At 37.7% G+C, this 14,143-nt stretch overlaps 1 protein-coding gene across 4 annotated transcripts in view; it reads left to right on the forward strand.

Annotated features, from left to right (window-relative positions):
• Window positions 1-1,163: 1,163 nt before the first annotated feature.
• TYR (tyrosinase) overlaps window positions 1,164-14,143 on the forward strand; it is a 120,211-nt gene continuing 107,231 nt past the window's right edge. For all 4 annotated transcript variants that reach the window (XR_014066485.1, XR_014066486.1, XM_081533346.1 and 1 more), the window contains exon 1: window positions 1,164-2,143. Coding sequence is in view for 2 of the 4 variants with exons in the window: in XM_081533346.1 (XP_081389472.1) it covers window positions 1,325-2,143 (819 nt within the window). In the remaining 2 variants the exon portion in view is untranslated. The remainder of the gene's footprint in view (window positions 2,144-14,143) is intronic.

Consider the following 14,143-nt stretch of genomic DNA (forward strand, 5'->3'; position numbering starts at 1 on the left):
GTATCAGACCTTATTCACTCACTCCCTACAATGAGAACTCCTTCGCAAGACCAAATTGCAAACAAAACTACAAATGAATTACTGATTTCTAGAACTTATGGGTGAAACAAGGTGGTGATAGGATTAAAATAAGAAAAGTACAAACTATTATATATATATAATTCTATATATAAATAAGCAGAAATACACATTGTGCAGCACAGGTAATACAGCCAATATTTTATAATAACTTTAGTATAACACCAAAATGTTGAATCACTATGTTGTATACTGAAACTAATAAAATATTGATAACCACCTACACGTCAATAAAAAAATTTCCTTTCAAATGTGTGCTGTGTTCTCAATCACTCAGTCATGTCTGGAATGTGTGCTGTGTTTTCAATTGCTTAGCCATGTCTGATTCTTTGTGACCCCATGGACTATAGCCCACCAGCTCCTCTGTCTGTAAGATTTTCCAGGCAAGAATACTGGAATGGGTTGCCATTTCCTCCTCCAGAGGATCTTCCCAACCCAAGGATTGAACCTGTATCTCTTGATTCTCCTGCATTGACAGACAGATTCTTTACCATTGAGCCACCTAGGAAGATTTCTTTCAAATATTCACCAGAAAACGTTTCCGAATTAAAGCTGACAACCCAGCTATCAGAGTGATATATCCTTAGCAATATTCAGAAAATGAGCAATTAGACAGCAAGCAAGCAGCTGGTATCAAGATAATCAGGAAGCATATCAGAAAAAGTTTTAATCTTCTGATACTTTGTATAAAATAAATAAGCTTCAGATATAAGAAATAATCTCCAGGCTCTGCAAAATATCTCTTGCTGCAAAGCCAAATCCTACCAATGCCTTGGCCTATTTATTAGTTATGGTCTTTGAGAAACAAACCATCTTATGTCCAAAATCTCTATTGCTATCTGACTTTTCTTAATAAAGAGGCTCTATTCCTGACATGACTTCTTATTTTCAAATTGAAATATCACTAATTATATAGCCAATTAACTGGGTTTATGTAGATCAGGTGGTATTATTACTATTATTCTAACCATAAAACTTAAACTACTAATGGTGAACAGTGTTTCTCACTGTAACATAGGCCTATCCCACTGATGGGATTTATGCCAACTCCAGAGAAAAGTTAGTCATGTGGTTTTCAGAAGATGAAAGCTTAAATAAAGGCTGAGAGGGTTTAATGCTGGAGGTGGGAGTGGTATTATATAGATCTTAGCCAAAACATGTGATAGTCACTGAGTGGGTAGCTGGAAAGGGAAGAGTGTGGCTCAATTAACCAGCTCAGGCAGACCGTGTGAGGACCGGCGGAAGAATGCTACTGGCTGCTCTCTACTGCCTGCTGTGGAGTTTTCGGACCTCCGCCGGCTACTTCCCTCGAGCCTGTGCCTCCGCCAAGAGCCTGACGGAGAAGGAGTGCTGCCCGCCCTGGGCGGGCGATGGGAGCCCCTGCGGCCGGCTCTCGGGCAGGGGCTCCTGCGAGGACGTCATTCTGTCCACGGCACCACTCGGACCTCAGTTCCCCTTCACGGGGGTGGACGACCGCGAGTCTTGGCCCTCCATCTTTTATAACAGAACCTGCCAGTGCTTTGGCAACTTCATGGGATTCAATTGCGGACGTTGTAAGTTTGGATTTCGGGGACCCCGCTGCACAGAAGGGCGACTTTTGGTGAGAAGAAACATTTTTGATTTGAGTGTCCCAGAGAAGAACAAATTTCTTGCCTATCTCACTTTGGCAAAACATACCACCAGCCCAGACTACGTCATCCCCACGGGCACCTATGGGCAAATGAATAATGGAGCAACACCCTTGTTTAATAACGTCAGTGTTTATGACCTCTTTGTCTGGATGCATTATTATGTGTCAAGGGACACGCTGCTTGGGGACTCTGAAGTCTGGAGAGACATTGATTTCGCTCATGAAGCCCCCGGTTTCCTGCCTTGGCATAGACTCTTCCTGCTGTTGTGGGAACAGGAAATCCAGAAGCTGACCGGGGATGAGAACTTCACGATTCCATACTGGGACTGGAGAGATGCAGAAAACTGCGACGTTTGCACAGATGAGTACATGGGAGGGCGCAACCCTGCAAACCCTAATCTACTCAGCCCAGCATCCTTCTTCTCCTCTTGGCAGGTAAGGTGTGCAAGACATACAATATCAAAGCTTAAAAGAACCTTAACCATCACTTCTTCTGGCAGGCCTTCAGAAACCTCCTTTCCCATCTGTTTTTCTTCTGCCAAGCCTAAAAAATATCCCCTGTCAAGAACTCTCAACATACTTTGTAATTTTCCATTATAGCACACTTCACAAATGCAGTTCCATAGAGGTTTGTGTGGTTCTTTGTCCAATATCCTATACTTGGGTCCTAAAATCTAATGAATAAGAAGTACTTGGTTCATCACTCTTTCTCCTAGCACATAATATGATGCCAGGCAAATTGTAAGAGCTCATGAAGTATTTGTTGAACAAATGGATGAATGAGTATTTAGATGATTAAGTAAAAAAAATGATTTAGGTCAATATTTCTGAAATTTTATTCCCAATAAAATTCAGTGCATAAATTGAAAATACAAATTCCTGGCCATATCCCAGGAATCTTATTGATAAGAATCTTCAAAGGAGGGTCCTGGGAAGACATCATTTACTAAATGTCTATAGTGATTATTACCATTAGGAATTTAGGGGAATATTACTTAGATTAAATCTTCTTTTAAAGAAATATGAATACTCAGGCTTAAACAGGTAAATAGTGAAAATAGCTAATATTCATTGATCGATCAGCAAGTGTGAGGCCCTGTTCTGAGTGGTTTTGTGCATTCACTAATTCATTTAATAATCTTACTAACCTTCTCCATGTTAAAGAATTTTTTTTAAAAACCTGAGGTATAGAGATATTATGTAACTTGTATAGGATATCAAAGCTAGTAAGTAGCAGAGACAAAATTTGTTCTCAAGTAGCCTGGCTGCACAACCACCCTATAATATTTCCAAGGACATACCTGCGATGATATCTTTCGCCAAAGGATCTGGCCCATCCTGACTCACTTTTTTCAATAGGATGCAGAAGAAATGAGCATTTTTCCTGAACGTGTGTAAACTTTTGAGGTATAGGATGCTGCTAAGTCGCTTCAGTCGTGGCCGATTGTGTGACCCCATAGACAGAAGAGGTATAGGATAAGAGATTGCTATTTTGAAATTTAATTTCTATTTTTCCTATTCTGATTTTTTCACTTTGGATTAGGGGCAAAAGGTAGCCAAAGAAATATGCTTTTAATTATTTATTATTTTAAAACTATAAGGTAGAAGGAATGCTTGTCTGCCTGTGTTCCAAACATTTCTAACACAGCACTTTTGACTAGCCGTGCTTTATGGAAATAAGCTCAATATTTAAATATGATGGGAAGAATCTTGCCTTCTCACCTGGAACTCTGCAATTTTGAAATGTGAACTGCTTCCCACACACTCCCCCTCCCTCACCCTCCCAACCCTACACTAAGTTCCTACAACTTCCAAATGAACCTATTGAAACTCGTTGAAAATGGCCACTGTAATATCTGGTGTCACTAATGTCAGCTATTTACCAAGAGCAAGGAGTGTATTTGTGCAGGAAAGGCTGGAAAAATGTGCTTCAAAAAAATCTATTTCAATAAGCCTTCAGACCTCCTACCTTAATCTATATAGTGCAAAACTCATCTAACTCTCACATCATCTGTTACTGCTTAAAATACCGTTAAGCTTGAACATGGGATTTTTCAGTTAGTTATAATGCTTTCCTTACCTGTACAGCTTTTCTTGACCTAGAAAAACCGGTGGATTATCTAAATTACTGAAGAGTTACAACATCCACACTGAAGCTTCATAGACAAATACTAATTGATATTTAATTACATGTATGTGTGTCTGTGCTCAGTTGTGTACAACTCTTTGTGACCCCATGAACTGTAGCTTGCCAGCATCCTCTGTCCATGAAATTTTTGTGGCAAAAATACTGGAGTGGGTTGTCATTTCCTCCTTCAGGAGACCTTCCTTACCCAGGGATTGAACCCATGCCTCCTGCATCTCCTGTATTGGCTGGCAGATTCTTTACCACTGAGCCACCTGGGAAGCCACTTAATTACATGAGAAGTACCAAATTATGTTAACTTTTTCTATTCATTTATTGATTATTGAGTGGAATTTTTCTCTTTTTCTTTATGATTGTATCCAATTTTACTTCTAAATAGTTTTTTTGTGTCTAATGTGTAAACACTCGGTTAAAATAGTTGCAGCATTAGATTTAATATCATTCTATGATTAAACCACTGTGGAGTAACTGGTGTTAAAAATAAAATTAGGAAATACAGGGGACAAAGACCACTGATGAAAAGTGAGCAAACAATAATTTAAGGAAGGAAGGTGAAATGAGTGAACATTTATGTCCACCTGCTGTGAGCAGTGTCGCTGTGTGTGGTTACAGTCAAACTCAGTTCCAGTTGGCCATTTCCATTCCTTTGCACATTTCTGGGTAAAGTCCTTTAAAAATGAAGATCAGTTATTTATATTGATTTAATGCAATTAAATCAATGCAACTAACCTAACTCCAAGAGATAGGGAAGGACAGGGAAGCCTGGCATGCTACAGCCCATGGGGTCGCAAAGAGTGGGACATGACTCTGCAACTGAACAACGACAATGCAGCCGTTCTGAGTATCTTCTAAATCACTCAATTTTAGAAACTTAAAAATTTGCATGTGCTCCACCATCTACCTTCTGCCAGAAAATCATATTCAGGAGATCCACTGTGAAGTTCAAGCATCTGTATTTTTAAAACCTTCTACTGTAATCCTAATGCAGAGCCAGCCCTAAGAATGACTGATTTAATTAATATGGATATTGTTTTGGTATCTCTTTCACTTTACAAACTTAGGTTCTATGATAAACATATCATTAATTTAAATGCTTTTGCCTGAATCGAATACTCAAATAAAAAACTAGATTGTGTGAGATGGTGAGAATAAATAGCTTCCACACTTGGTGAGTTCATTAATATCTTCCTAAGTAGTTATACTCAGCCCCTTTGTTAAAAAAAAAAAAAGCCTCCTGCTTTTTCTTGACTTCAGATATCTTTTACTTCACACACAAAAAATGGAGTTTTCAGAAATTCATAGAATTTATTAACTCTTAGCTGAGAGACCAACATTGGTGTGTAGTGTTGTACCTACATTTTGTAAAAGATAGTGAGGCCCCCAAAGGTACAATAATTTATCTAAGGTCACACAGCTGAGGACAAAAAACCCAGTGCCTCTGACTCCAGGGCTATTTCAAGTCAACCATGCAGTTTCCTATTTATAAAGGGCCATTTAGGCTGAGAAAGGATCAAATGAGCCACTAATTCATGGATGTAAATTCTGACTTGTAGTCACTTTAACTCTCTTAAAGTTCATTTGCACAGACAATTGTGGCAGATATTCTGAAGTAGTCCTTTTCATTCACGTTATAGTGAAAATATTCCATTAGGTGTTTGTTTATTCACAGCCCTTATTCAGGTAGAATTGACCTTCACTCTTGTGTACTATCATTATACTTTGTACAGATTTTATAACATTGTACCTATAATTTTTCAATTCTTCAATACCTGCCCTTATTCAGGTAGAATTGACCTTCACCCTTGTGTACTATCATTACACTTTGTACAGATTTTATAACCTAGTACCTGTTATTCTTCAGTTTTCAGACCTGTCTTTATCTAACAGACTGCCAGCTGTTCCAATGTAGAGACCATTTCTAATTTATCTTTATATCCACAGAACCCAGGAACATAATATATACATAGAATGGCTTTTATCAGTATATGCTAAATCGAACAAAGTTGAAAATCATAGAAACATTAGCTCCAATGCTAACACACATAAAAAACTAAACTCTGTGTAGACATAGCTAGATTTCTAGAACCTTAAACCATACTTTATAGCACTGGATAACCATGGCCAAGAAAACAATGATGCCAAAGTAAGCAGCAGTTTATAATCTGGAATAAAACATTTTTGGTAGCTTTCTCTAGGTGTGTGTGTGTGTTTGTGTGTGTGCCAAAAAAGGAAGCACACATAGAGAAGATCAAGCATGTTATAACCCAATCTGAGTTTTAAGTGAGACTAATAATATTTACTGACAAAGTTTATTACTAAATAAAGTATGGCAAAACAAATACAATATTGTAAAGTTAAAAATAGATAAATAAACTAATTTAAAATTAAAAAAAATTACTTAATTACTAAATGTTACTTTTTATAGAAAACTTATTTTCAGTATTCTTATCTCTTTTGTGTATTTGTTCATTTATTTTTTTGGTTTGTTTAATTCCAAGAGCTTCTAAACTAGAAGCATGTTTAAAAGTGCTCCTGAATTAAAGCAGTTCACTGATTTTGGCAAACTATGCTCAACACAATTAGATCCAATGTTATGCAAGCAGCACATGAGCTAGCTGTAAGAAGAAAAGGTATTTCAAGAATAGCTGTTATGATGGATCAAAATAAAGAGAAAAAAAAACATTTCCAAGATGATGGACATGAGTGAAGTATGGCCAGGGAATTCACTCATCAGGTGAAAAGCATATCACATGGAAGCAAACAGTAGGAAGAAAAAAAGTTACATTTCAGCAGAGAGTCATGGGTTTTAGGTAACCATAGCAACAGCTCAGTGAAATAACAGCTTCTCTTTTTGTCTTTATGAAAAAGATTCTGTGGAATGTCGTATGTTTTACATTCTTTTAGATAAACCTCTAATGCCATAATAGAATTTTTGCTCCTAAAGCTTTTAATAACTGGGCTTTTTTTCCTGCTATTTCTTTAACTTTAAGAGAACACTGAGCTCACCTTCTCCATTAATACATCCGTTTCTTCTTTCTCTTTTTCATTTGACTTGGGACACTTGATTTTTCCCCACATTATATAAGTTACCTTTGTTGAAACAGGAAAAGAACAAAGTCCTCACCAGAAGACTTTTGTCACTTACCAGATTCTACCTCTGCCACTTATCAGATGATATTGGACAAGTTATTTGTAATCTTTGACCTTTGGCTTCTTTTCTCAACAGAAAAAAAAGGGGTGCAATTAAGATATATGTATGCTTTCTGTGCTAATGAAAATACTAAGCTGAATGGAAAGCAGATTAATGAAGTGGAAGGGGATAGTCTTTTAAGCCATAAAAACATGATTTTTGTAACTTACTTAGCTACAAGATCCTGGAGAAGTTACTTAATTATCTGAGACCTTTTCCTCCTGAAAATTAGAATAATATATTTTAAAGCATTATTCTGAAGGGATTCAATGAAAACTGTTAAGGTAAAATGACTAGCTTAGTATCTGACATATCCTTTCAATTCTAAGTATGGAATTATTGTCACAATATATCCTCATATGATATATTGATGATAGCTATTATAATAATGATTATTCATCCTGTGTAATAGAGTAAGGGTTAACAATTTGGTGGCCTGCCCAATAGTCTTGTATGCAATAATAATATAATAGCTGTCATTATTAAACACTCTCTACTTGGCATTATATACTAAGTGCTTTACATAGGTAAAATTATTTGATCCTTCATAAAAAGTTGTTACAGTCCCCATTTACAGATGAAAAACCTTGATATTAGGAGATTATGTAATTTGCTCAGTTTGAAAACCATGTCTAATTGAAATATCCATGATGATAGCCAGTGCTAATACTTTCTCTTACCCTGCCTCCACTCTGTATCAAATATAAGAACAATGATTTGAGATTTATTTCAAATTATTTCTGGAACTGGGGTAGACTTCCTCCTTGTTACTAATATATTTAGCCATCTGAACATTTAGTCACTTGGCAGTTGTAATTTAAGCAAAATAGTTTCATTCAAACCTCTCTAATTTAACCGAGTCTACTGCAGGGTAGGAGTCTGCTAGGCAGTAAGATTTTTTGTATCTTTTGAAATATCTGGATATGATTTATTATTCAAACAGGAATGAAAGTGTTTCCATCTATATACATACTGTGATGGGTAGTTAATTAACACTATAAAGGGATCTGATATATTACATTTAATGCAAAAATTGTTGTTGTTCCGTCCCTAAGTTGTGTCTGACTATTTGCTACCCCATGGACTGCATACACCAGGCTTCCCTGTCCTTCAGTATCCCCTGGAGTTTGTTGAGATTCATGTTCTTTGAGTCAGTGATGCTATCTAACCATATCATCGTCTGCCGCCCCCTTCTTTTGCCTTCAGTCTTTCCCAGCATCAGGGTCTTTTCCAATGAGTCAGTTCTTCGCATCAGGTGGCCAAAGTATCAAAGCTTCAGCTTCAGCATCAGTCCTTCCAATGAATATTCAGGACTTACTTCCTTTATGATGAACTTGTTGGATATCCTTGCAGTCCAAGGGAATCTCAGGAGTCTTCTCCAACACCACAGTTCAAAAGCATCAATTCTTCAGCACTCAGCTTTCTTTATAGTCCAACTCTCACATCCATACCTGACTACAGGAAAAACCATAGCTTTGACTGGACAGCCTTTTGTTGGCAAAATGATGTCTCTGCTTTTCAATACACTGTCTAGGTGTGTCATAAGCTTTCCTTCTAAGGAGCAAACATCTTTTAATTTCATGGTTACAGTCACCGCTTATAGTGATTTTGGAGTCCTCCAAAATAAAATCTGTCCCTGTTTCCACTTTTTCCCCTTCTATTTGTCATTAAGTGATAGGACCAGACACCATGATCTTAGCTTCTGAATGTTGAGTTTTAAGCCAACTATCTCACTCTCCTCTTTCACCCTCATCAAGAGGCTCTTTAGTCCCTCTTTGCTTTCTGCTGTTAGAGTGGTATCATCTGTATATCTGAGGTTATTGATATTTCTTCTGGCTGAATCTTGATTCCAGCTTGTGAATCACCATCCAGCCCAGGATTTTTCATGATGTACAGTCATCAACATGACACAAGCTTAGGATAGTTTTATTCAACCATCCCTAAGCCATTTATGGGCAGTCATAAATGTATTGAATATAGCTTGCAAATCAGGAAGACTGTGGATAAATGTTCTAATACTGGCTCTGAATATCATATGACATTTGACAAGTCACTCAACAATTCAAGTTCATAACTATACATGGATAATGGATTCAGAAATGTTGAGAAGTGTGAAGAAAACTATAAACTGACATTTGTTGAGCCATAAGCTGTGTTTATTACATTATTAGTATAAAAATATTCATAATATTATTATAGTATTAATATAATAATACAAAATATAAACTGTGGAAAATTCTTAAAGAGATGGGAATACCAGACCACCTGACCTGTTTCTTGAGAAACCTGTATGCAGGTCAGGAAGCAACAGTTAGAACTGGACATGGAACAACAGACTGGTTCCAAATAGGAAAAGGAGTACGTCAAGGCTGTATATTGTCACCCTGCTTATTTAACTTATATGCAGAGTACATCATGAGCAACGATGGGCTGGAAAAAGCACACGCTGGAATCAAGATTGCTGGGAGAAATATCAGTAACCTCAGATATGCAGATGACACCACCCTTATGGCAGAAAGTGAAGAAGAGCTAAAGAGCCTCTTGATGAAAGTCAAAGAGGAGAGTGAAAAATTTGGCTTAAAGCTCAACATTCAGAAAACTAAGGTCATGGCATCTGGTCCCATCACTTCATGGGAAATAGATGGGGAAACAGTGGAAACAGTGTCAGACTTTATTTTTTTGGGCTCCAAAATCACTGCAGATGGTGATTGCAGCCATGAAATTAAAAGACGCTTACTCCTTGGAAGGAAAGTTATGACCAACCTAGATAGCATATTAAAAAGCAGAGACATTACTTTGCCAACAAAGTTCTGTCTAGTCAAGGCTATGGTTTTTCCAGTAGTGATGTATGGATGTGAGATTTGGACTGTGAAGAAAACTGAGCACCAAACAAATGATGCTTTTGAACTGTGGTGTTGGAGAAGACTCTTGAGAGTCCCTTGGACTGCAAGGAGATCCAACCAGTCTATCCTAAAGGAGATCAGTCCTGGGTGTTCATTGGAAGGATTGATGTTGAAGCTGAAACTCCAATACTTGGGCCGCCTCATGCGAAGAGTTGACTCATTGAAAAAGACCCTAATTGTGGGAAGGATTGGGGACAGGAGAGAAGGGGATGACAGAGGATCGGATGGCTGGATGGTATCACCGACTCGATGGACATGAGTTTGGGTAAACTCCGGAAGTTGGTGATGGACAGGGAGGCCTGGCGTGCTGCGATTCATGGGTCGCAAAGAGTCGGACACAACTGAGCGACTGAACTGAACTGAACTGAACTGATCAATATATTTAACGTTGTTGTTGTTAGGGTCACTCAGCTGTGTCCAACTCTTTGTGACCCCATGTACTACAGCAAGCCAGGCTTTCCTGTCCTTCATCATCTCCCAAAGTTTCTCAAACTCATGTCCATTGAGTAGGTGATGCTATCCAACCATCTCATCCTCTGTCATCCTCTTCTCCTCCTGCCTTCAATCTTTCCAGCATCAGGGTCTTTTCCAATGAGTCTGTTCCTCACATCAAGTGGTCAAAGTATTGGAACTTCAGCTTCAGCACCAGTCCTTCCAATGAATATCCAAGGTTGATTTCCTTTAGGATTGACTGGTTTGATCTCCTTGCTGTCCAAGGGACTCTCAAGAGTCTTCTCCAACACCACAGTTCAAAAGCATCTTCTTCAGCACTCAACTTTCTTTATGGTGCAACTCTCACATCCATGCATGACTACTGAAAAAACCATAGCTCTGACCATACAGACCTTTGTCGGCAAAGTAATGTCTCTGCTTTTCAATATGCTGTCTAGGTTTGTCATAGCTTTTCTTCCAAGGAGCAAGTGTCTTTTAACTTCATGGCTGCAGTCACTATCTGCAGTGATTTTAGAGCCCAAAAAAATAAAGTCTATCACTGTTTCCACTGTTTTGCCATGAAGTGATGGGACTGGATGCGATGATCTTAGTTTTCTGAATGTTGAGTTTTAAGTAAGCTTTTTCACTCTCTTCTTTCACCTTCATCAAGAAGCTCTTTAGTTCCTCTTCACTTTCTGCTATAAGGGTGGTATCATTTGCACATCTGAGATTATTGATATTTTGCATGATGTACTCTAAGTTAAATAAGCAAGATGACAATATACAGCCTTGATTTACTCCTTTCCCAATTTTGAACCAGTCTGTTTTATATCTTTAATGTATATTTATATATAAATAATGTTTTTAAGTATATTTTAAAAATAAACACATGTAAATATGATACATATTAACATTATATTTATTATTTCATATTACAGTTGAAGAAAGTGAGACTTAGCAAGCCTAAATAATATATTTATTGACACATTGCTAGTAAGTAGCTGAACCAGAATTGAAGCCCACATCAGTGTGAATCTGGAACCTAATTTTTTTCTAACACACAACCCTTGAGGTTAATAAGTGATATCTTTGTGATTGGAAATTAAAAGCTTCTCCAAGTGTCTGTTGTGTAACACAGTAGCAGCCATTCTTGGGGAGCAAGGCTCATGCAGTTCTATTTGATGGTGATTTAACTTGGTGGCATTTGTGGTAAAGAACCTGCCTGCCAATGCAGGAGACATAAGATGCATGTGTGATCCCTAGGTCGAGAAGATTCCCTGGAGGAGGTCATGGCAACCCACTCCCATATTCTTGCCTGGAGAATCCCATGGACGGAGGAGCCTGGTGGGCTGCAGTCCATGAGATTGCAGAGTCGGACATGACTGAAGCGACTGAGCACAACAACATAACTTGATTTTACATTCTTATAGATTGCCAACTCATTGGAGTATGACACTGATAGAATTGCCTTGATTATTCTTAACAGTGATATAAACAGTTGAGCAAGGAGACTCACTTTTAAAACATTGTTCCATGTACCTTGACTGTTGCCCATAAAATTATTAATCATGATACAGGGCGTTAGATCCCACCAGCCTTTTACACTCTTCCACACTCAGTTTCCTCATCATTAAAATAGGAATAAAATGATATAAACCTACAAGGTCATTTGTGAATTTTAGAATGAGTACACAGAGATGCCTTTCCTGTTGAGAGTGGGGACTCAATATATGTTTAATACAAATGACACATTTTTGAAAATATCTTTTAGGGCTGATGTTGGTACCAATAACAGAACTAGGGAAAAATGGTGTTCAACACATGTTGGTAGTTGAAGAGTCACTGATTCTTCCATTGATTTTTTTTATTATGCCAGCAAATATTTATAGAGTCTCTATTCTAGATTCTGGGGATGAACAAAAATGAAAAAAATAGTTATCTTCGTGGAGATATTATTTTTTTTTTTAAAGGAGGTGCTACTGACTATCAAGGGAGATTAAAATGAGTCAAGTTTGAGTTTGACAAACAACCCTATTATCTAGTCAGTGGGCACAGGCCTTTTATGGATTAAGTGCTATTGTGAATAGTCACAAATGGCAAGGTGAGCTCTCCTGTACTTTATGCTTCGGTTTAAGTTTGTTATCTTCCTACCTGTTTAATTGCCCTCATGGAACTTAAGGCATCAATGATTTTTAAGCTGAGGAATTAACTTACATACCACTGAGAAAAAAATATCTGCTAATTAAATTATAATGTGATATTTTTAATCACTTAGCATTTTTATTTTGTATTTATTGAAAGAACTCCTTTTGACTTGTCAAATATTTTGATCATAGTTTATTCTTCTGCCAGCATGTAAGTGAGGGCTTCCCTGGTAGCTCAGCTGGTAAAGAATCCACCTGCAATGCAGGAGACCTCAGTTTGATTCCTGGGTCAGGAAGATCCCCTGGAGAGGGGATAGGCTACCTACTCCAGTATTTTTGGGCTTCCTTAGTGGATCAGACAGTAAAGAATCCTCCTGCAATTTTGGAGACCTGGGTTCAATCCCTGGGTTGAGAAGATACCCTGCAGAACGGAACAGCTACCCACCCCAGTACTCTGGCTTGGAGAAGTCCATGGACAGAGGAGCCTGGCAGGCTTCAGCCCACGGAGTCACAAAGAGTCAGAGATGACTGAGTGACTTTCACATATAAGCGAAACTGTAAGCAAAATAAATTGGCAAAGGATCTCAAACTTCTTCAGATTTTAGAGTCGGACAATTTTGAATTACTTTTTAAGTCACAGTTGACTTTTTTTTTTCTCAAAATATTGGTTTAACCTTGAAGACTAAGTAGAATATCAGATAAACAGTCAGGAATGGATGTGCTTAGGCAGAAACAAAGGCATGGGATGGAGAAGCACAGGTGATGCGCAGAGAAGAGTAGCCAGTCTGACTTCCTCAGTTGGATCACAGAATTTGTAAACAAATAGAGATTCAAGATGTATTCTGGAGGTAGAATGGACAAGTTTGGCTGATGATTTCAATGTGAAAAATAAAGGGGAACAAGATACAAGTGATAACAGTCTTTGGCTATAAAATGAAGATTTATGGACTTTTGGTTTAAGTTTCAGGATAGTTGATGTGACTGGAAGTATAGGGAGAGGAATACAATTTTTTAACCTTGTTTTAATTTCAAGTTTTTTTTCATTTTTTAACTTCTTTTTAAATTTAATTTTTATAGTAAAGTGGCTCGGTGGTAAAGAACACACTTGCCAGTGCAGGAGACACAGGTTTGATCCCTGGGTCAGGAAGATCCCCTGGAGAAGGAAATGACAACCCACTCCAGTATCCCTTGATGGGAAATCCCATGGACAGAGGAGCCTGGCAGGCTAAAGTCCATGGGGTCACAAGATTCAAACACAACTTAGCAACTAAACAATAATAACAACATAGTTGATTTACATAGTTGATTTACAATCTAGTTGATTTACAACACAGTTGATTTACTGTGGTGTGCTAGTTTCAGGTGTACCCCAAAGTGATTCGGTTATACGTGCATATATATATCTTTTTTCAGATTTTCCCCCTTGTTAGCTATTACAAAGGAACAATTTTTTTTTTTAAATACTACATTTGAGATGCCTGTGAGATAACACTGAAATGTGAAGTCAAAGATGGATATACACGGTTAGAGCTCAGAGGAGAGCTTTTGAACTTGAGATAGGAATTACAAAGTTCTTATCATGCAGTGGCGTATAAGCCATGAAACTGGTTATTATAACCA

The sequence above is a fragment of the Giraffa tippelskirchi genome, chromosome 10, assembly GCF_054371585.1.
Source record: "Giraffa tippelskirchi isolate mGirTip1 chromosome 10, T2T-mGirTip1v1.2.pri, whole genome shotgun sequence".
Taxonomy (NCBI): domain Eukaryota; kingdom Metazoa; phylum Chordata; class Mammalia; order Artiodactyla; family Giraffidae; genus Giraffa; species Giraffa tippelskirchi.